General features: G+C 34.6%; 1 protein-coding gene across 1 annotated transcript in view; it reads right to left on the reverse strand.

The window, feature by feature from the left end:
* The window catches only part of LOC107679023 (ras GTPase-activating protein 2-like), a 47972-nt gene that overhangs the window by 17150 nt on the left and 5408 nt on the right, over nucleotides 1-25414 (reverse strand). The window contains 16 exon segments of the mRNA XM_016474436.1: nucleotides 316-393; nucleotides 537-623; nucleotides 895-1001; nucleotides 1200-1323; nucleotides 1672-1746; nucleotides 1908-2022; nucleotides 2414-2568; nucleotides 3305-3458; nucleotides 6899-7000; nucleotides 8041-8117; nucleotides 8572-8644; nucleotides 8928-9011; nucleotides 12498-12574; nucleotides 15554-15648; nucleotides 15736-15842; nucleotides 20975-21098. Of these exon segments, the coding sequence (XP_016329922.1) occupies nucleotides 316-393; nucleotides 537-623; nucleotides 895-1001; nucleotides 1200-1323; nucleotides 1672-1746; nucleotides 1908-2022; nucleotides 2414-2568; nucleotides 3305-3458; nucleotides 6899-7000; nucleotides 8041-8117; nucleotides 8572-8644; nucleotides 8928-9011; nucleotides 12498-12574; nucleotides 15554-15648; nucleotides 15736-15842; nucleotides 20975-21098 (1634 nt within the window).

Raw genomic sequence — 25414 nt, forward strand, 5'->3', positions numbered from 1 at the left:
TTAATTAATTATGAGTGTTTTCAGGGGTCTTTCTAAAAAATGAAATATTTTTAAATAATATACCAGAACAGTTGTATCATGCTGACAATTTAAAAAATTTAAAAATTATAAAAATAAAAAATGTAATTTAATTTAGAAATAAAAAACATGCTAATTACAGAACTGCAATAGATCTGGACCAAAAAAAGAGCATCATGTCATTGACCCACAAGCATCTAAAGTATCGGTCCAATCTATTCGGAACAGGAAACAATCTGAATATAAAGAAATATGATTGTAGCGACACAGCTCAATTGGTTAGTTAGAAATACTTACCTTTTTAACTTTTTCTATACATTCATCTTCTTGGAATAATTTGAAGAAATCATACATATAGGTTTCTTTAAAGCTAGACTGGGGAAAAAAATCCAAATCGTCACAACAGAAACGAGGACAGGAATTTTAAAAATGTAAAAATATTCTGTTTTATTATATCTAGTGGAAAACTTTTCAAAAGTTGGTTCCTTCAGCACACATATGACTAATAGCTGACGTACCAGTTTGTTCTTGGAGAGGCTGCCCCAGCTGCCTAGAGACTGGATGGTTTTAGAGATAAGAGTAAGCGTGCGGGAAATTTCGGGGTCCTGAGAGAGAAAGTAAAGTTAGGTGATTTTACCAACTCATATTTAATTCAAAGCACTTGCTTTCATTTACTGGTAATTACTTTATGCTCTTACAAATAACATGTATTGTTGACTGAAAGCATTCTAAGAAAAGACTGGAGAGTCTCAATGGGTCTTTCCTGGCATACGTAAATGAGTCACATGCTTAAAAAAGGAAGTAAATCATGTTTGTTACAACTAGGTAGTTTGTTTTAGCTGTGGTGTGACGTGGCTGTTCTTGTTGCACACTCACAGGATGATGGGATCTCAGCTGGAAGGTGTGTGGAGAGAGAACAGCCACCGCAAAGAACCTCAGGAATATGAAACTACTGACCGCTGAGTACTGCACATGAGGATCCGCTGTGGTGAGACACACACATAGAGAGATCATTAGTCATGACTGAGTATCTGGCTCCTCCTAGTGGCGAATCAACACAGTCCTTCAGGAAGGCATACAGGAGACGCCAGCAAGAGGTCATTAAAAGTTTTGCTGGACAAAATACATGCGTGCACCCTACACAAGTAAATGAGAGTGAAAGTGTGCCTGTGCTGTCTCACCTGGAAAGCGTTTAGATGCCAGCTGTCTGAGTGATCTGAAGACGTCACACATGAGGGGAGGACAGCTGGAGCTGGACTGCGTTACAGACGTAAAAACCTTCTGTACATATCCCTGAAGATTCTCCTAAGCACACACAAACACATGCACATGAGATGTAGAAAAATACTTTGCTCTTTGGAGGACACATTGTTTTCTATTGTCTTAATTTATTACATCCAACCTGTAAAATTAAAGCAACATCATCTTATATATAGGTAGACATAAAACTGCAATTAAGAACTATATCAGATGCTATCACTCAGAGGAAGTCATTACAGGGACATTTTTAACCCATACATTTTTAATTTCAAGTACATTTTTCAGTTTTGGTGGCTTTTTTTTTGTCCAGAGTCACCATTTTAATTTTCAACAACTGACGTATTATGTATAATCATGCATCAAAATTCAACCAAAAAACAAACATCATCTCACCTTGTTGACTTCCACATTATCGCCCTCTTTCAGTTTGACAGGATCAATCTCACAGGTTTTATTTGATTCAAAGATCTGTAAAAGCAGAATGAAGACACAAACAATTTTATACAGTGTGGGTCTGAGTTAACAACTGTAGCAAATCTGAGCCACAGATTTCAATGCATTTATATAGATGTTCAGTTAACATTAAAAGAAAGAAAAAAAATCTACTTAAGAAATCTTGTGTGTTTTACCTCATTGAGAACAGGTTTGAGGGTGACGGTCAAATAACTTTTGCCCACAATCTTTATCATGTCATCTATGCAGCGGGTGGCCAGAGAATTGCCTCTGAATATGGTGTTGGCCTCTCTGCAAAGGGAGACGGAGAACATTTCAGAGGACAGACAAAGAAACTCTGTGTTTCTAACCTAGACAAACTTTGGGGAGGGGGTTTGCTAACAAAACAAAACAAAACACAAAACAAAAATATTAACAAAAAAGACAAATAGGCCTATTAACAAAATAAAAAAATTATGCATATTAAGAAAACTAAACAAAACAAATATTGACAAAACAAAACAAAAAACAAACGATATGCATATTAACAAATAAATAACTAAACAAACATTAGTAAAGCAAAAGCTATACGCATATAAAAAAAAAAATGTACAAAAAATAAAAACAAAAACTATATGCATTTTAACAAAACCAAACCAAACAAAAACTATATAACTTTTTGTGTACAAATGTGATACTGAACTGTGTATTCTCCAGCTCCAGGGCAGCAACAGAAGTGAGAAAGGGCAGCAGTCTGTTGTGATGGAGCAGCAGTCTGACCACAGGAAGCAGTGCTTCATACCCAACACTCTCTCGGCAAATATCTCCCAGAACATGAGCCGCTGATGCTGAGATCGGCTAGGGACACACAAAAAATAAGAAATGAAAAGAAGTTATGTTTGCTAATTAAGTATGGCTGATAGTTTTAAAGGGACAGTTCACCCAAAACTGAAAATTCTCATTTGTGACCCTGGAGCACAAAAGCAGTCATAAGTAGCACAGGTATATTTGTAGCAATAGCCAAAAATACACTGTATGGGTCAAAATTATCCATTTTTCTTTTATGACAAAAATCATTAGGATATTAAGTAAAGATCATGTTCCATTCAGATATTTTGCTAATTTTCTACCATAAATATATCAAAACTTAATTTTTGATTAGTAATATGCATTGCTAAGATCTTCATTTGGACAACTTTAAATGTGATTTTCTCAATATTTAGATTTTTTTGCATGCTCCGATTCCAGTTTTTTAAATAGTTGTATCTCGGCCAAATATTGTCCTATCCTAACAAACGCTTATTTATTCAGCTTTCAGATGATGTATAAATCTCAATGGTCTAGGGTCACATTTATCATTTGCTCGTTTTCAAGTTGTTTCAAACGTGAATGGATGTTGAACACAAAAGAAGATATTTTGAAGAATGTGGGTAACCAAACAGTTTCTGGTCCCCACTGACTTCTATAGTATTAGAACAACTTGGTTTGGAATAACTTGTGGATGAGTAAATGATGAGAGAATTTTCACTTTTGGGTTTGTGGTTTGTGTCAAAGTGCACAAGGTCTTCCAGATAAAAGGAAGGCACTATTGTACCTTGACATCCAGGGATTTGAGCATTAGGTTTCGGAGGGCCGTGTAGAAGGCAGAGGGCAGGACGTTGTCCTCCGTGTATGTTACCTTCAGACGTAAAGAACCCAGATCATCTGGCTTAGACTTTGTACCGTTTCCTTTCGGCTGCAGCAAGTACCTACAAATCACAAACCAAAAGCAATTTCCCCTTTTTAATAAGCTATTTTACTGTGTCGCACAGCTTCATCATTTAATATGCTGTGTTGTTAGATTACACACTGTGTAATATGAAATATTCACAATATATTCACAAGTATTTAGCTGGCGATAAAACAAATTAAGCAACACTATGACTATTACAATGATTATGAAGCTCATTTTATTTAGTCATTAGGTTTCTGTCATTCAATGTGTCACTGAACTAACGGGTGTTGAGAAAGTGACATTTTAAAAGCAAAAACATTCGATTTGTTAAGTTTCCATAAATCAGTTCAAACTATTTCAAGGATTTTACTGGAAATGTTGCATCACAAAATTCTGGTTAAACATCGTGTCATCAGCCAGAAATGTTCACAAAATTATTTTTCATATAGTAAAATTTTTTAGTTGAATATATGTAGGTAAATCTCGCTAATGTACTATACTCTCTCTCTCCCTCCCTCCCTATATATATATATATATATATATATATATATATATACACACACACACACACACACACCGCACAAATAAAGATTCCTAAAATATGTGTGTTTTCTCTTATGACAGGTGGTCTAATAAATTAAGCACTGTATGTTTTCATAGCATTCAGTTGGCACGTTCATTTGAAGGACATTGGACAGAATGTGGAATAGTGTTTTTTGTCAATAAAACAAACAAAAAAGAAAATTGGGCTTTTTAAAATCTGATTAATCGGGAAAAATAATCGGCCAACTAATCGATTATCAGAATAATCGTTAGTTGCAGCCCTAGATAGATTTACATAGATTTTTGAAAACAATTTACTGTAGTATAAAAATCCAGACACCATTGTTTTAATTACAATTAAGCAAGCATAATTTTGTTAATATTATATATATATATATATATATATATATATACACACACATACACACACACTACCGGTACAAAAGGTTTGGCATCATTATGATTTTTTAATATTTTTGAAAGAATTCTCTTATGTTCACCAAGACTTTCTTTGGGGATTCTTTTATGAATAAACCAGAACAGCATTTTTTGAACAGCATTTATCTGAAATAAAAAATCTTCTGTAACATTATACTGTAAATGTCTTTATTGTCAATTTTGTTCAATTTATTGCATCCTTGCTGAATAACACTATCAATTTCTCTGTCCACATTTATTTTGAAAAAATTAATTATTACCCCAAACCTTTGAATGGAAGTGTATCAGTGGTTCTGCCAAAATATTAAGAAATCGTTGAAATGTTTCTTAAAGAGCAAATCAGTATATTAGAAGACTGGAGTAATGATGCTGAAAATTCAGCTTTGCCATCAAAGGAATAAATTACATTGGTAACACTTTATTTTAAGGTGTCCTTGTTACACACGTTACATGTACTTACTATGATAATAACAATTAATTATGCATAATTACATGCAAGTAACCCTAAGCCAAACCCTAATCCTAACCCTAACCATATAGCAAATACATGTAGTTAATAAATTTACTCAGTACTTATGCTATATGTATAGTTACACTGTAACAAGGACACCTTAAAATAAAGTGCAACCATTACATTTTCAAATATATTCATATAGAAAATATGAGAAAAAAAAAACTATTTCTTATAAATCTCTTTTAAATTGTAATATTATTCACATTATTTCAGTTTTTACTCTATTTTTGATCAAATAAATGCAGCCTCGGTGAGAATAAAAGACTTCAGGCATGAAGCATTTTCTTTCAAAAACATTTGAATGGAGATATATTAAATAGTGAATAGTGTCAAAAACCTGAACATTTTTAAGATACAATTGTTGTTAGATCTGTTGCCCAGTGCTAATTTATAACCACAACATTTTCCTGGCAGCATTTTTTTTTTATCCTTTCAATATGCGTGTCTGACACCTATATAATTTGATCCTTTGTGTCATTTGCATTGCTCAAACTACAAAGTACAGGAATTAGTTTGGCAAGATTGTATTTAAGAGTGTCAGCATCTGTGCGCGAGTATGTGCGCTTGTTTTATGCTAGGTTCATGCAAAAGCTCACCCACGCAGTAGACTCACTGCCCTCATTCAAAACATGCAGATCAGTATCAACAAGTTCCCTCTCAGTCTACACACACTCACACATGCACACACACACAAATGCACGCACATACCATGTTTACACAACACTACCGGCAGGACGCTGTGATCCACAGTCTGAGGACACAAGGGAAGCGGGCAACGGAAGCAATCCGCCCAAAACACACACCTACACACACCCACAGTCTGTCGATCGCTTCTCGACAAAAACTATCAGAGGTAAGACAAATTTGCAGCTGAAATTTATTTTATGATTGTTGCAGTCTGCGGTCATTGATTATGTCACAATGCATAGCTTTAAGTAAAGGCCTCTAGAGTCAGTAAAGTAATGCTGAAGTGTGTTCTTTTAAGCTCTGACGTCAGAGAGGTGGTGCTCTCATGCCTGATTGGGCAGATAAGGACAGTGCAGAGCTGGGATTGGCTGTTATCTCCCTTCCTCATCTGTTCATCAGTATACCTCACTCAGACACTGAGATCAGCATTTTGCAGTACCGCATTAAAGTGTTTGCTGGCACACCTTTATACACCTTTATTTCATACAGTTTGTCTAATTGTGTGTATTACAATTCGAGTGAAAAATTGGTAACATTTTACAATAGGGTTCCATTTGTTAACATTAGATAACTAATAATAAAAAAATACTTCTGAAGCACTTATTAGTCTTACTTAACGTTAATACCAGCAATTACTAATACATTATTAAAATAAAAAATCTGTTAATATTATTTAATGGACTTGCACTAACACGAACTAACAATGAACAGTAGTACTTTTATTAACACAAAGTTTATTAAATTCTGTATCAAGTGTATATACCGCGATAAAATGATTTTTTTAAAAGTTGTAAATAAAAAAGGGTAAAATTTTAAAGTACCAATTCTCACTATTAACTAGCATGCATATTACTAGCATATTGGCCGTTTATAAGTGCTTATAAAACACATATAAATGTGACAAAAAAGTATGCTTTACAAGAAAACACCATTTCAGTCTATTTCAAAATGTAATGTTTAATTCTATGCTACTGTACTGTATTAAAATGAAGGTATTTTCTGTATTTATTAATTTTGCACTTTATTGTGTTGTTTAAATGTTAACAGAAATGTCTAAAATTAATGGATAATGTCCTGGCAGAAAATTACCAGAACATTTTCCCTTTTTTTTGGTGTACATTTTTTTTTTTTTGTAGTAAGCTCATAGTATTTTTTTAATAAATTAATAAACCTTGACAAAAAATGGCCCTCAGATGTCTTTTATTTACACGCAGTTGCATAATTTTATAGCGCCAGCAAACTGAATATTCAATATATTGGCCAGTCCTACTTCGGAGTATGTGAGTTCTTACCATGCTCTGTGGACATTGTCGTTTCTCAGGATTTTCACAGATACACGTGTCTCCCCGAGGAACACGTCCTGTGCCAAGTTACCATTATTCCACAGCTCCACCCTGCATGGCAGAGTACAAGAGAGTACACATTAGCTAAATGTTCATTTATAAACATACATACACAAACAGAGTTCTGTAATCAATGTATTCAACACACGTTTGAACTTCTCCCATTTTCAGTCAAACTGAATCTGAAATTCAGCACGCAGAGCACAGATGCAGTTGCATCAAAGTGGGTTAGTCATTTTTCTCTCCATTACCGAATGAAGCTTTTTCTCACATCAAACATGCACACAAATAAATTGCATTTGAGTGGAAAATAAAATCCAACAACACACCAAAACCATGCGTTAACACACACACGCACACACACATTAGTGTCAAAATCTAATGTGCCGTCTGGTAGTTTCACCTACTCTTACCTGTCAGCTTCTGCAGAGGGCTATATGGGACAATTCAGAGTGGCACATCACGTGTCAAATCAGATCAAAGCCACATTCATCAAAACATTTGTAACAGAACATACAGTCGCCAAATCAAATAAGCATTCATCCCCGATTACCATATTCATCCACAAACAGTCGGTTTGTACACTTATATGCTGTTTAAAAAAAAGACTTTAAACAAAAGTCAAAAGGTCAAAAACAAAACAAAACAAAACAAAGCAAAGCAAAAAACAAAACAAAACAAAAAAACAAAACAAAAAACAAAAAAACAAAACAAAAAACAAAAAAACAAAACAAAAAACAAAAAAACAAAACAAAAAACAAAAAAACAAAACAAAAAACAAAAAAACAAAACAAAAAACAAAAAAACAAAACAAAAAACAAAAAAACAAAACAAAACAAAAAGCAACGCAACGCAACGCAAAACAAAACCAGCCAGGAGAGGACATACAGTCGCCAAATCAAATAAGCATTCATAAGCATTCAAATCAAATAAGCATTCATCCCCGATTACCCTATTCATCCACAAAAAGTCGGTTTGTACAGTTATATGCTGTTTAAAAAAGACTAAACAAAACTCAAAAGGTCAAAAGCAAAGCAAAAAACGAAGAGAAGAGAAGAGAAGAGAAGAGAAGAGAAGAGAAGAGGACTCACTTGATCTCTAGTTTCTCTATGTCCTCCTCCTACACGTGAAAATGTGACCTCCCTTTGTAACTGCTTGACCTTGTGACCTGCCAAAACATTGTGAATTGTGAACTTATGGCTAACGCTACTGGTATCGGTATCGGGCCCGATACTGAGCTCCTGTACTCGTACTCGTACTCGTTAAAATGCCCCGATACCAAACGCCGATACCACACAGCAAGAGTAAACCTGCTTACTTTGACTTTGATTGGCCATCTCAATCATTTCGACATTGACGAGCGTTGTTAGACCGCTGAGGCAGAGCAGCCTAAAAATGTAACTTTTAAACATTTTGTCATCCTAACTAACAGAGCACTGCGTAATGGAGTACAGTAGAACAGTTAGAATTTCAAATACTGGCAGGGACAATTTGCCCATTTCTAATTACTGTGGAGGGGGACTTGTCCCCCATACAGCCCTGGTTTGAGAGGTTAAGAAACAATTTAGAGTCACCAAATCAACATTCATTAACTAATATTCAATAAATGGATGAAGCTGTACCTCAAAATGAAATGTCTCATCAAACTGAGGGTCACTGGTTTTCTTCTTCACTTTAGTTTTTTTCTGGTCAGACCTGAGAGAGAGACAGAGAGAGAGAGAGAAACAGAAAGACAGAGAGCAGGATGTTATTATTGAATCAGAGCGGATGTTATGTACTCATTTCTGCCTAGATCAGAAACAGAGGCCGAAACTGTCTTATGACTGACTGATTTAGAAACAATCACAATAGAATATTTTGACTGTTGAAGTATTGACTTCATTAGAAACCATCATGTTTTATGCAAACATCTGTTCCTTTACTGTAAACCTTGTGATTTTAGGGCACCTTCAATTTGACTTAATGTTTATAAACCCACCTGGCGGGCCCTACGAGTGTTACTGTAGCATATGGATCGCAGTTCTGCCCACTTATCAACGGCAAACCCTGACATGCAATTATCCTGCAAAAGACACAAAGATGAGCTTGTTATTAAAATAGTAAAGATGGTAACACTTTAGCATAGGGACCAGTTCTCGCTATTAACTAGTTGCTTATTAGCATGCTATTATTAACATATTGGCTATTTATTAGTACTTATAAAGCTCACATTGTGCATGACCATATTCTACATCCTTAATCCTACCCAATACCTAAACTTAACAAATACCTTACTAACTATTAATAATCAGCAAATTAGGAGTTTATGGAAGCAAAAGTCATAGCTAATGGTTTAGCGAGAATTGGACCTTAAAATAAAGAGTGACTGTAAAGATCAAACAGAAGAATGTTCTGTTAATACTGTGATTAAACAACATACATTCAAGTCAATATGAAACCACATTCTTTATCCATTTTACTATGGCAAAATTCCAAGTGAAACAGGATATTTAGTCTAAATAATGCCTAAATATCTATTTGACCTATCCCTTAAAATACAAAGCACCAATATCACTGAATCATTAACAAAAGACCCATGTGTGTTGAATGTTGACTTTAAACAAAAGTCAAAAGGTCAAAAACAAAACAAAACAAAAAACAAAACAAAACAAACACAAAACAAAGCAAAGCAAAGCAAAACACAAAACAAAGCAAAGCAAAATAAAAAACAAAACACAAAACAAGGCAAAGCAAAGCAAAACAAAATAAATCCAGCCAGGAGAGGACATACAGTTGCCAAATCAAATAAGCATTCATCCCCGATTACCAAATTCATCCACAAAAAGTCAGTTTGTACAGTTATATGCCGTTTAAAAAAAGACTTTAAACAAAAGTCAAAAGGTCAAAAACAAAAAACAAAACACAAAACAAAACAAAACAAAACAAAAAACAAAACAAAACAAAACAAAACAAAAAGACCATAAGCATGTATTAATAAAGCAAATGAGGTGGTTTTAAATTCATGTTTGCCATTCAGGCCAGTAATGCAGATTTTCATTCATGAAATCGATCAATCAATCAAAACTGTCAGTTTTGATAAAAAAATAATAATAATTACGGTGCCGCTTGAAAGCTTGTGAACCCTTTAGAATTTTCTATATTTCTGCATAAATATTAGGGATGTGCGCGACGACTAAATTGACTGACGTTTAAACGAAAGTTTTGTATCCGACTAGTCGACTAGTCTAAAAGCAAGAAACCCCCAAAAGATGGTAAGAAAAAAAAAACTGTGCGTGTAGCATATATAATAGCCTATATTTGAAATACTTAATCTATGAATCACACTGTCAAATCCCTCAATGAATTCCGCTTGCCGCACACTTGCCTCGCGTTATCATCATTTCGTTTTAGGCGGTCGTTAAAAAAAAAAAATAAATAAATAAAAAGTATACACTCACCGTCGGCCAAAGCATAGATTATTTATTCAAATCAGCTGGGGAAATGCAGAACAATGGAAAATCAATCAATAGGTGAACTGGCACTGAAATCCTCTCACACTGCCCCTCTTCTTTATTGTTGAGCACTGATGTTGACTTTTTCAGAGGTTACACTGCGTCACATTAAAATGTGAATGAATGAAAGAATAAGACGATGAAAGGCGAACAAGCATAAATGAAAGTGTCAGATAAGAATGCTGAAAATACTGCTATCCAAGACAGGAAGTAATTCACACTTGTAGTTGTCATGGTGACAGCCATGAAGCGGCGAAGGAAGGTGAGAAAGAACGACAGAGAGCGAGAGAGCAAGAAAGAGAAAAAAGCAGTGTGACGGCAAAACAAAACCACAGGAGCAGCGCAGTACGAACTTCCTGCCGTCACGGCATCACTTCCTCTTTCGTTAACCTGCTCTGTGGGAAAGTGAATGAAGAGCGATGGCCAACATTAAACACACACACACGTCAGCAACTCTGTGTTGAGTCAAAGCATTTTTCACACCGTTAAAGAAAATACATGCACCCTGTAGAGGTGTGAAGATGAATTTCACAGGTACTCTCCTCCACCCAGACGACACACACCTCTGAAGTTATCAACACAGCATCCACATGTTGCAGAAAGCATGTGAAGCACCATGAAACCACAGTAGTAAACCAAATACAATTTCTAGTTCCAATTTCCATCATTTTGCATGTTCATGGTTCTCTGATGTTGGTTAATATTCACATGACTTGCAGAAAATCTAGTAAGTATTTTGATTTTTTTTATAAAATAATTTTAGAATTATTTATTTACAGCATATGGCTGTACAATTGGGTTAAAAAAGAAATTGTGATTAATTTGTCATGAATGCGGTATGATAATGATACATATCACCTTATAAGAAAACGTCTCATGCTGCTGCAAAAAGAACAGAGACCACACTGTGATGAAAATAAGTTCAGTCTTCACAAGACCTTATTCATTGGTGATGACAATAATAATAATAATAATAATAATAATAAATACATATTATTTATAACTCTAATTCTATAAAAACGAAGACAAAAAATCTGTTATTGTAAGATTATAATTGTGATTTAAAGAAAAAATATTTGATCATTTTAATGTATATAAAATAAAATAATATATATTATATATAATAGATACATAGATAGATAGATATTAATATTATAACAAATTAAGACAGAAATATAGTACTATTGTAACAATACAATTGCACTTCAACTAAAAAATATATTCTAAATATTCTAAATTAAATAAAATTCTACATAATACTGTTATAATTATATATATATATATATTTTTTTTTAGCAGATTTTATTTTTCACTAAACATTACAATACAAATATATGTCTTAAAAGGTTGAGAGTTTAATGTTTGAAAGAATTTATTTAAACAGAAAACTGCAGGGTGACCTTAAGGTCTATAAACAGGTTCATAAACACTTTTTGTTACAAATCAGATAAAATGCTAAAAACGTCGGTACACAGACATGTTCAAAAATTATGCCAGTGTGAAAATAAATGTACAGCATGCAGAGATGGAACCCCCCCCCCTTTGTCCTCAGTCACAGGAAAACAATCAAGACAATGCTGATTGGCTGATGGCACAACATGAACCTCCCAGTTACAATCCTTCACTAGTGACTACATTGAGCTGTGACGGCAGGGCAAAAAAAAGCCCATTCTACACTTTTAAAGCTCCTCTTAAAAAGACACTGGATACTACAATATGGCTATTGGACTGGATACTAGTGAAACAACTACTACTGACATAGCCCATATGCTTTTGACATAAAAAGATTTTAAACTGTATACTATTAGAACACACAGTTACTTATGAATTGCCAACAATGGAGAAAGATGATTTTTAGAACCACATGCTGTAGTTAAGACATCTACCAGCAAGGGATAAAGGGGCCCTTCTGAGTAGTCAAACCTTGGCGTCTTAATTCAATATCCTGTTTCACTTTTAAGAATGTAACAGTACAAATGTACAATGGGTAATGAATGCCAATTCATGTTGAGCTCAAATACACTAAATACATGCACGGACAGACAAGCATCACTTACTGAACCACAAGCTGTTGGCAGATGGAACCATTCTCTGTGATCAGTTCATTCAGCTTCATCTCTAAATGAACCTTCCCCTGTAAAAGTAAAAAGGACTTATTATTGGATAACACAAGCCAACAGACTCCAGAACCCAGTGTGCCAGCATTCCCAAATTACATACAAAAAAAAAAAAAAATTATATATATATATATACACAAAATTTGTATAAATAAATAATGCTTTGATATCTTATCGAATGCAATGACTTTTTAATTCAGACATTCAGACTTTTTAAATGTTTGTTAAGTTCATAAATACTTTTAGGGCCACTGTATATGATATTCAGATGATAGGATCTTTCGTACAAACCATCATTCAGACATCTGCTTAAAACAAAAAAGTAATCTGAAATACAGAATGTGTTTTGAGGGCCGTGGCACTGAAGATCAACTACTGACATGTTTATGATATATATTGAAACAACCTATACAGCTAGTCAAATTTGTTGAGGCTGATAATGTTGGAATGAGAAAGATTGCAAACAGAGGAGAGGCGAGGAGGAAAGGACAGGGAGGGAGAAAGATAGAGAAGAAAAACAAAATAAAAACACCCACATACTCCTACGCAATATTTTGTGCAAGTTCCTTTGAGAAATGACGCCGAAAACGCACCAATAATTCAATGTTAACAGATGTCCAAAGTCGATACTAAAGAATCACTTTTTAAAAATAGTTACAAGTTTTGTTTTTTAAATACTTCAAAATGCAAATCTATTCTAATCATTTAACCCTGCAGAAGACAAAAGTAGATCTATTTGCAAGATCACATCTACAATGGATTAATTATAGAGCAATTCATTTCACAAGTATGTGGAAACAAAAAAACTAGTTTAGTGTAAATAAATTGTTTAAGTTTTTTTAGAGTACGTAAGGGCTTAAAAAAGCGATATAGGAACGTCTTGTGATTTCAGCCAGTTCTGGGTGGCTCTGAACATTATCTGACAGAACTGCCACCCACCCTTTTCCCGTCCTCAGGGTTAAAGACACATACCGCTGTCGTAAAGTAACGCTTTAGGGATATATGAAATCTATCAAGATTTTTCAGCATTTTGACAATTTTCTATATATATCATGATATTTATGGTTTTAGTCTGAAGTAAGCATGAGTGTGTCAGAAAAAGGTGATTGTTGACAAGCAGTTTAAAAATGATCAAATGTAAGAACTGCAAAATGCAGTAAAACAGTAAAATGTTTAGGTCACACTTTATTTTAAGGTCCAATTCTCGCTATTAACAAATCATTAACTACGACTTTTGCCTCAATAAACTCCTAATTTGCTGCTTATTAATCGTTAGTAAGGTAGTTGTGAAGTTTAGGTATTGGGTAGGATTAGGGATGTAGAATATGGTCATGCAGAATATGTGCTTTATACAGTAACTACTAATAAACAGCCAATATGTTAATAATAGGCATGCTAATAAGCAACTAGTTAATAGTGAGAATTGGTCCCTATACTAAAGTGTTACCAAAGTTTAAAATAATATTTTTTTCTAAATGAATACGGTTACAAATAATCCCTTTTATTTATATGCACCAGTACAACAATACACTATAATAAACAGCAATGTTTTTACAAAAATATTTTAATATATGAAAGGTTACACATAGAATTTCCAAGAACAATTCTGTGTGATTGCAAACAAATCACTGAATCGGAGTCTGAATCTAATAATTGACAAAAAAAAATAAATAAATAAATGATGATCAATCGTAAAGTCAGTGAAGTCGCAAAGCGACTAAGAAGGGAGGATTGCGAAACTAGTCTGCAAACATGGATGCTCTGAGTTAAGCTATGCAAAGAAGCTGAAATGTGACAAACAATTTTATAATGAAATTGTCTAGTTTATTAAAGGGTTTTTAATTTTTAACCATGTGAGTGCCTTGAAGTATTATATTGTTTCACTAGTCTGTAAACATGACTTTTTTTGTTTTAGATGACTTCGTTTTAATCAGACTTCTGAATTATGGACACATCCTATCATCATATACAGTGGCCCTAAAAATATTTAGACACTTAACAAACACAGTATAAAAAGTTTAAAAAGAAAACAAATAAAAAGGCAAATAAAATTAGCACAATATTCAAAATATTGCCAAAAACTGACGTTATCAATACGCATATAAAATGTAGAGACACTTATGCAGAAGTTTGGTTGCTTGGTTTACTTTCCTCGGTTGAAAAAATGGCAAATCGCTATTTGTAATTGTCTTTCCATTGTGTCTGTGTGTGTGTGTGTGTTTTAACAAATACATTGCAAAAGTATTTTTTTCACAAATACATCGCAAGTATTCTAAATATCTCTATATTCCGATTAAAACTGATGTTATCAACACTTACGTAGAAACTCTGCTTGCTAGTTTAACTTTCTTTGGTTGGAAAAGTGGAAAACTGCTATTTGTAATTATACATGTAAAAATACATTGCAAAAATATTTTGTAAAAATACATCGCAAGTATTTAAAAAGTATTCCAATTAAAAGCGATGTTATCAATACACATACAAAAAGTGGAAACTCTTATGCAGAAACTTGCTTGCTTGGTTTACTTTCCTCATTAATTTCCAAAAGTAGCAAACCGCTACTTGACATTGTCTTTCCGTTGTGTATGTGTTTTCTTTTGTTTGAAACAGACTTTTTACAAAAACAAATTCCTTTACATAAACACTTTTTGTTTCTGATACAGTCCACACCCCCTGCCCCTGGTTCTGCTGAACAGTGAATCATACTTGTGTACAAAACAGATCCGTGCATACACCATACACAAAAACAGGATGTGGAGTTGGTCCTGCATCTGCTTTCAAGTCATTGGACCACATATAAGTGCTGACTAATCATACATTGATCTCATTGGGTATGGCGAGGCAATGAGTAATCATAAACTCACCCGATTGGCCCAAACCACGGCTGGAGACTAACCACAGAAGGGAAGTAAGGTTGTGTATTCATGTATTGCTCTGTTGGGTGTGTGTTTGTGTATTAAAATGATAACTTCTATGCCATCTAACCGTTCACTCACCTGAACTTCTGAGTGTGGATCCACAGGCTGTAACTGGAACCAGTTCTCTTTCCCGCAGTACTTACATAGATCTTCCTTCCTGATGGCTACTTTCCCTACAAACACACATGCAAGCCTTAGTTGACATGTACACTGTGTATTAGTCTTGTAAATGAGACAAAACAAGGGCAAAAGATACTGACCTACAGGTAGATCCCTTATTTGGAACATGCTCTTAGCGTACACGTAGAAGGACAGGCATTGGAATGGGCGTGGAATTTCAAAGTAGAAGTCCTCGCCATAGAACGGACTAAAGCACATGAAAAGGGAATGTTAATCACAAGCACAGTTTGTTTTTACAAACTACCTGCATTAACAAAATGCCTGCAAAAAATAAATATAATCAATATCACCTGGCTGTTACAGATCAAAATGTACAGCATGGCAAGAGCATCACAATGGGTTTGATTCCCAGGAAAAGCAAGGACTGATAAAAAGTGTACCTTGAATTCAGGTCGCTTCGAATAAAAGCATCTGCTATATGTATAAATGTAAATGCATGTTATTTATGTTTTGCAGTACACTAATGAGAATGATATTTTTTTGCATTATATCATGTTCTAACCAGGTGCAATGCAAAAATAAAAAAAAACATTGTCTCCACAAATTTTAAAATAGGGCATGATGCAATACATCATAAGAGTATTCTGTCATACAGCATTTATTTCTATGGTTTTCTTCGTAGAACTTGTGATTTGCCACATAATACTCTGTAAAGAATATTGTAAAAAAAGGCCACAATGTACTGTATTAATATGAAGGAATTTTCCATATTTATTTTTTTTTTACAGGTTTTTTACCTAGGCTATATTTTGAATTTTGCACTTCATCACATTGTGTTTTACTGCATTTACTTGCATTGTCTTAGTCCATATTTCCAGTACATTTTACTTTTTGTACAGTATATTACAGTATATTGTATTCTAAATACAGAAACAAATACAGCAACAAATACCGAAACGCGCTGCAAAAACTCACAACACAAACAAATACAGAAACACGCTGCAAATACTCACAACACCCAAATACAGAAACATGCTGCAAATACTCACAATGCTCAAATTCCGAAAAGCGCTACAAATACTCACAACACCCAAATACAGAAACGCGCTGCAAATACTGACAACACCCAAATAACGAAACGCGCTGCAAATACTCACAACACCCAAATACAGAAACACGCTGCAAATACTCACAACACCCAAATAAAGAAATGCGCTGCAAATACTCACGACACCCAATATACAGAAACACACTGTAAATACTCATGACACCCAAATACAGAAACACGCTGTAAATACTCACAACACAAATACAGAAACATGCTGCAAATACTCACAACACAAACAAATACAGAAACACGCTGCAAATACTCACAATACAAACAAATATAGAAACACGCTGCAAATACTCACAACACCCAAATACAGAAACACACTGCAAATACTCACAACACAAACAAATACAGAAATGTGGTGCAAATACTCACAACACCCAAATACAGAAACATGCTGCAAATACTCACACAACACCCAAATACAGAAACACGCTGCAAATACTCACAACACCCAAATAAAGAAATGCGCTGCAAATACTCACGGCACCCAAATACCGAAATACTCACAACACAAACAAATACAGAAACACTCTGCAAATACTCAGCACACCCAAATACAGAAACACTCTGCAAATTACTCACAACACAAACAAATACAGAAACGCACTGCAAATACATCGGAAAACATCGGAAATGTTTAAGGGAACCGCAAAGTGACGAACATGGTTGGGACATTGCTTATCAATGTTTGCTCTGAAAGGTGAGGTTTTTGTTTATTTTAACATCCTGATCATACGATTCCTTAGCTTTTTTTTTTTTTTTGATATTCTAAATAAGCTAATGAAATACACAATTACTTCAACTATGAAAGGTTATGTAAGCTGGCTAACTTACTTTTACAACTTCCCTTACAAAAATTTACCTTGGCTTTACTATTAAAATAAATAAATAAATAAATACATTTATTATGTACAAAATAAATATAAATAAAAATAGTTACTAGTTAACCCATGGTAACCACAAATTAACCATGGTTTTGCTACACTAACCATAGTATTTGTACAACTGTGGTTATACAAATGGTAATCAATACGCAAAAAAAATAAAAAATGAACAAAAATAAAGAAATTAAAATAAAATAAAATAAAAATATATAAAATAAATTTAAAAAATGTGGTACTTTTAACCATGGTTAATTTTAGTTTTGTTGGCATTGCTGTTTGGCATTGTTGTAGTCTGTGCTACTTGCAGTGCGTTTTTGTTTTTGGTTGTGTTTTGTGTTTTTCAGCACGTTTTTGTTTTTGGTTGTGTTGTGAGTATAAAGATGATAAAGATGTATTCTTAATTTGCTGGTGCTTTTTCTATTTGCATGTGTTTTATTAAGTTGCAGTGCATTGTCTCTCAGCCACCATACAATAAGCTTTTCGGCAGTACAACATAGAAATGGTAAACGATCGAAAGATCGCAGAAAGTATTTAAAATATGTAGTCACTTTAACGTGTCACAGCTGGTTAGGACGAAGTAAGTCTAGGTAATGGAAATTTGATGTACTATACTATTTATGTACTATACTATACTATTTAATGGCCACGATATGAAACAGTTTGTGAGATTCAAATTATCTAAATATAAAATACAATTTTATATAACATTTCAATAGATACAATTACATTCAAAATTTCTGTGACACTTTGTTGTTGTGAAATGTTAGTGGATCATGTGCATAACTAAATGCGATGGACTACACTTGGTTACTCTGCTCAGCTTAAGTGTCCAAACACTTTTTGGGGTCAAATTAAGCAAGGAATTAAAAAAATCGTATATCATAACAAAAGTGTCCAAAAAACGACAGATTAAAAAGGTTCAATGTGCAAAAAAAATCACTTCTAGCTGTGTGACTGCAACAGTCAAATACCTCAGCTGAGACTTGAGCGGAGAATGCTCATCCACCCACACACACTCCAGCTCTCTTACACACACACACACACACACACACACACCATGGTTAATTTTAGTTTTGTTGGCATTGCTGTTTGGCATTGTTGTAGTCTGTGCTACTTGCAGTGCGTTTTTGTTTTTGGTTGTGTTTTGTGTTTTTCAGCACGTTTTTGTTTTTGGTTGTGTTGTGAGTATAAAGATGATAAAGATGTATTCTTAATTTGCTGGTGCTTTTTCTATTTGCATGTGTTTTATTAAGTTGCAGTGCATTGTCTCTCAGCCACCATACAATAAGCTTTTCGGCAGTACAACATAGAAATGGTAAACGATCGAAAGATCGCAGAAAGTATTTAAAATATGTAGTCACTTTAACGTGTCACAGCTGGTTAGGACGAAGTAAGTCTAGGTAATGGAAATTTGATGTACTATACTATTTATGTACTATACTATACTATTTAATGGCCACGATATGAAACAGTTTGTGAGATTCAAATGATCTAAATATAAAATACAATTTTATATAACATTTCAATAGATTAATATTGAAATGTAATAGACAATTACATTCAAAATTTCTGTGACACTTTGTTGTTGTGAAATGTTAGTGGATCATGTTCATAACTAAATGCGATGGACTACACTTGGTTACTCTGCTCAGCTTAAGTGTCCAAACACTTTTTGGGGTCAAATTAAGCAAGGAATTAAAAAAATCGTATATCATAACAAAAGTGTCCAAAAAACGACAGATTAAAAAGGTTCAATGTGCAAAAAAAATCACTTCTAGCTGTGTGACTGCAACAGTCAAATACCTCAGCTGAGACTTGAGCGGAGAATGCTCATCCACCCACACACACTCCAGCTCTCTTACACACACACACACACACACACACACACACACACAAATTACATACTCATTGCCCCCGCACTGAAGAGCGCATGCGCTCCCACATACATTCACACACAAACGGATTCTGACCTCCTGCTGCTACAGGTAAAACCACTCGACTCCAAATACAAAAAACGTGGTGACACGGCACACATGAATAGCCTCAGATTCAAAAGTGTTTAATAAGAAGCCAGATGAGAGAAAGAAAGATTAGGAGAGGTGAAGAAAGACTTGAGGAAAAAACTTTAATCTCTGAGAGAGGCTGATTGCAAACGAGTGTGTGAGCGAAAGACAAGGAGCGATAGATAGCAAGTGTGAGAGAGAAAAGTGAGGGAACGCGTAGGTGGACACCCTTCCTTAGACACAGCCAACAGAGCCCTTTGAACAGAGGGGAAAAAACAGTTGTGAAATACCACGAGAGGAAAAGCCTTCAGAAAGAGAGTGAGATAAAGAAAATGTGCTTCTTTCAATGACTAGACGCTTTTGCAACTGAAAGTGTACACAACGTAATATCGTCAAACACAATGTTGTACGACCGATATCAAGATGAACTATCAGACAAAGTAAATCTGGTGCACAATGGAAAGTTAACTTTGAGTATAATGGAAAAAAAAAAGTTTTAAAATTAAAACCGAGTATTGAAGCTCTCCACACCATTTATACAACTACAAATCTTGCATAGAATTTGCATTGAAAAATATCTTATAGAACTGGGATGAGAATTGGACACTTTTGAACAACCCAAAACACCCTGACAACATGCTAAAACACAGAATAGCTTAAAGTGATAGTGAAAATTCCGTCATCATTCGCTCAACCTCATGTTGTTGACTTTCTTTCTTCCATGGAACACAAAATAAGATATTTTGAAGAACGTTTGAACTGTTTTTGTCCTTACAATGAAAGCCAATGGAGTCCAAAATAAATTCAGACCCCGTTTTAATGTTTGGGGGGAAAAAATAAACTCAAACACTTTTCAAAATATTTTCTATAAATATAATAAAGCAATATGAAGCAGAACAAATGATGACAGAATTTTCAACAGGACGAATTGTCCCTTTACCATCTCCAAAAAAAAAAAAAAATCTTGTGTTAACAACTACATTAATTGAAGTCAAATTATTAACATCACCAAACACCAACAAAACTAAATTTAGGGGTTAGATCAGGCACAAATTAGGGTAACAATTGTGGGTTACCATGTTCCACAAGTACTACTGACAGGATATGTTTAAATCTATTTGTATATTGTAATATACCTATTTGAGCAACTACTGTGAAAGATGAAATAAAACAACATAAAAAGGCAGTGTTTCCGATCTTGTTCGGATTACGTGTACATGGCAGACAGAAAAAAAATATAGGCCTGCATTTTTGTGAAGCAGCATGAAAACCACATATACGAGAAGGGCTGTAAGATAAATATCATCAACATCAGCATGTAGTTTGTAGGTGACGTTGGTGTGCTTGTGTGTACCAGAGTGTGTGTTTACTGCCTCACCTTACACTCTTCTCATAGACTTTTGTGCGATATACTTCCTCCTGGTCCAAACTGATTGTACAGAAGGTGCAGAGGTCACGGAGGCGGTTCGGCCCTGAGCTCGGACCCAAATTCTTTGCTTCGCCTGCCGAGAGAAGCATAACAAGGGTGTAAGAAGTCACACAATATTATTCACATTATTGCATTACTTCTCCCAAAAGTTGAAATCCCAATGTGTGGAAAAGCTGTCTTCTCCATAAGAACCTTTAACATTTTTCACAGAAAAAAATTTTTTTGTATTTATTTTTTTTTTGGTATCTGAACACTGCATTCGAATTAGAGGTTTGTCAGTTGTGGGGTCGGCAATGTACGGCCACTACACACACTATTGTGCGCACACACTTGCAGGAGCGCTGTGGTGGTGCAGAGGCTTGAGGCGGATGTGGCCGCTGTACGTGGAGCTCATCTAAGATGTGGTTACAGACGAGAAGCATTAACTTCCTCCCAGCATGCACTGGGGCTTCCAGAAGAGCGCTGATTCAAAAGATCAAATTCAAAAGCACACATACACAACCACACGTATTAATGTGTCAGAGGGCAAATGTAGCCATAACTAATCCAGACCACATCAAACCAGAACGACACAGCTAGAGATATTTTCTGAACGCAAGAACAATTAATAAAAACGAACATGCACCTTATAACTTTTTATGACAAACTTATAATATCAGATACTATGGATTCTTTATTGTGGGTCACAGCTTTCAGTTTTATGCCTCTTCTAAAATCACCACAATTTTTTTGGGGGGATAAAGCCATTCATAAAACTTAGTTGAGAAAGGTCTGTACTTGCTGTTGACTTGAGATTTAACGTTTGATCATGTCTATAGACAAATCACAGGTTTGTAAGAAGGAATAATAGGTTAATCACACCAAACTATGGCCATATGTCACTACAAAATAAAGAAAAAAAAAAAAATTATATTTTGCAAAAAGATAATAAAGCCTATTTTATGACGATCACAATTTGTTTATTTAAAATGATTTTATCATCACAAATAAACACACAAACAACAAAATTCTTATCATGATATTTATCAAAATACAATAAAAACAGTAATATAGTGAAATATTATTACAATTTAAATTTACTGTTTTCTATTTGACTATATTATAAAAAGTAATTTATTCCTTTGATGGCAAAGCAGCATTTTCAGCAGCCATTACTCAAGTCTTCAGTGTCATATCCTTCAGAAATTATTCTTATATTTGGTGCTTAGAAAATATTTCTTATTATTAAAACTTAATATTTTGTGGAAACCGTGACACACTGACACTACCAAACTTCTGACCAGTAGTGTAGATTAACATATAGTTTTAATATATTTACTTATTTTATATATGTATTTAATGTTGCAATTAATGTAATTTTGGCTTATTTTAATTAAAATCGTGTCAAAACAGTATGATTTTTCATTAATTATAGCAAGACGTTTTTTTTTCCTGGTGGGGCAAAATACTTAAAATAATGTCACTATGCAATGCATATCAAAAGTCTTAAAAATAACCCCCATTTTCTACATGCAAAATATAATTTATTTTTATCTTTTGGGCTGATATATGACTCCATAATGCATTGATGCTCGTATAAAATTCACCCTACAGAAGATGCTTATATTCTCATAAGGGATCAGAGACTGAATGCACAAAGTCTGCAACTTACACCTTTAGCAATTACACAGTCTCTGTTTCCGGCACACACACCTCTTCCCCTGAACCATTCAGAAAACAACAGCAAATGCAACCCTGAGCAGCTCATAATGATGCTCACAGTTGACACAGATAAAGACTCAGAGGAAACTAAACTCCCAAGAGCACACTGCCGCAGGGAGCCGTGATAGCAGCCAATGCCCTACAGTTAACCCTCTCTGCACACACATACACACAGGTGTGATGAAGAGAAGCGAACGTGTGTAGCACTGTATGCTTAGCAACGGAAGTGAATACAAACCACAACTGTGAGGCCTGAACAAACAAGCTACACAAGGCTTCACACACATGCAGATACAAAACTCTGGAGTTCCCTACATGCAAACACACACACATGCATGTACTCATACTTAGACACATTCATAGACAAACAAACATGCATGAGAACTGTGTAAAAAAAAAAAAAGCGCTTCTCATCCGTGTGGGGCTTGTTTACATAAGAGTGCGCATGCATCTTTAACGCAGCATACAGAGGTGTTATGCATTGTAACCAGCTGGTGGGAAAAGTATTCTTAAAATGCATTCAAAATTCTGAATAACTTGTAATATATAATTATTCACGGTATTTAGAAGAGCCCATGATAACAATATCGTGCATATTCATTACCGTGATATATTGCATTACCGAATACCAGCACAAGTCTAGTGTCTATGCATGTTTGCATACAAAAACTGTAGATTTACCACATGTTCAGAATCATACCGGTGGATTTATGGATAGTTTTTGAATGTGTTGCTCAAAACTATTTGTAACAAAATAGTTATTGCGAAAAAAGTATGAAGACACAAGCGAAGGATGAGGTTTGAGAGTGAATGAAGTAAGCGGTCAGAAGGTTATGAGTCAATGAGTGTGAGCCACAAGTTTTAAACACCAACCTCAGCTTGTTTGCTACCTTTAAAGGCTCCATGAAATCACTTGACGAACACACTCGACACAGGACTTTCGGACAAAACATATCAAAGAGACTTCACATCAATCAATATTTTTTTCATCGATATTTCATATATACATCAATATTTTTGTCTGTTTTCTATAAAAGAGAAAGCTAACTTTTAGTTGAATGCAAGCATTTATATATGACCTCAAACCTAACAGACATGAACTAAAACCCACAAAACTTGGATACTGATTTCATACCCACTACAGGAAAGCATTTATATGACCTCCAAACTACAAACAGTGTTGGGAAAAAAAGTAACACGCGAAGCGATGCGACGCCACGCGATAAAAGGTATCTTTTCGATGTTAATCAGAGGTTTTGTCCTAACTAGCCGCGACAGCGACACGCAAAATTTCTAATTTAGAAACGGTTTCTATTTCCGCAACGTCACGGCTGGAACAAGAGCATACAAACTATAGTACAGTAGATAATCTCAGGTGATTATGTGCTTTATTCTAAGTTAAAAGTCTCTAATATGAGTTTAAATATAATTTTGTGTGACCTTATAGCCATACTGAAAGCAACAATAGATAGTTTACCTCAGATCTTGAAAATAAATGAAAGCAAAGATGACCGTTAAAACCGTGGACTCACTGTGAACCAACGAGTGTATTCCATGACAAAGATGGTGTCAGTCACTCAGTATGTACATTTAATGATGTTAAAAAGGTTTAATATTTATGAATTAGATTATAAATGTATCAATTTCGTTGCGAGTGCAGAGCGCTTGCAGAGAGAGCCCGCCCACACACACTTCTGATCGGCTGTGATATTTGATTGACTCTGTCGCGTGGACAGCCGAATTGCTTGTCGCTGGAATCTTGTCACGTCGCGTGTAGTTAGGACACGGTGTAATGTATTACAATATTGCGTTACTCCCTAAAAAGTAACTAATTACGTTATTTACAGTAGTTACTTTTTATGGAAAGTAATGCGTTACGTTACTTTTTAAATCTGTTACATGTAACGGCGTTACGTAATTTAATAAAATACGTAATAACGGCGTTACGTAATTTAATAAAATAAATGTAACTGTAATCAGTTACAGTTACTAAGAAAAAAGGTGTAATTAAATTACAGTTACTTATGAAAATGTTAACGATTACAAAGGGGATTACATTTGAATATTTACACACATCTACATACAGATTTAATTGATTTTTTCCCCAAATTACACTGACTACTCTGAGACGGCCCTATAATTTCCACGATGCGGAAAGTCGGTGTTTCTTTGTCTGAATATGGCGCTTATCACATGCTGTGTGGTATCGGCGTTTGGTATCGGGGCATTTTAACCAGTACGAGTATGAGAACGGGAGCTCAGTATCGGGCGATACCGATACCAGTATCGGTGCATCCCTACAAATAATTAACAGTTGCAAATAAACATTCATTAGAAATTTAGAAAAGTAATCAAAAAGTAATCCAAACTAATCAGTTACATTACTTTAATAAAGTAATTGAAAAAGTTACACTACTATTACATTTTAAATAGGGTAACTTGTAATCTGTAACCTATTACATTTCCAAAGTAACCTTCCCAACACTGGTAACCGGTATGTACTAGAACCAAATCAGAATGCAGATTTTGGTGCCACTTAAATGCTTGAGCGATCGATTGAAATATTTATTCTCCGAAACGGACGTAAGGATCAAAAATAATTTCTAGACTGAGAAAATTCACGAACGGAAGTCGGAAAGCTCCAATAATACAAATCCAACACATCTTTGTAGTAACGCTAGTGTCCAT

The sequence above is a fragment of the Sinocyclocheilus anshuiensis genome, unplaced genomic scaffold, assembly GCF_001515605.1.
Source record: "Sinocyclocheilus anshuiensis isolate Anshui unplaced genomic scaffold, SAMN03320099.WGS_v1.1 scaffold1980, whole genome shotgun sequence".
NCBI lineage: Eukaryota > Metazoa > Chordata > Actinopteri > Cypriniformes > Cyprinidae > Sinocyclocheilus > Sinocyclocheilus anshuiensis.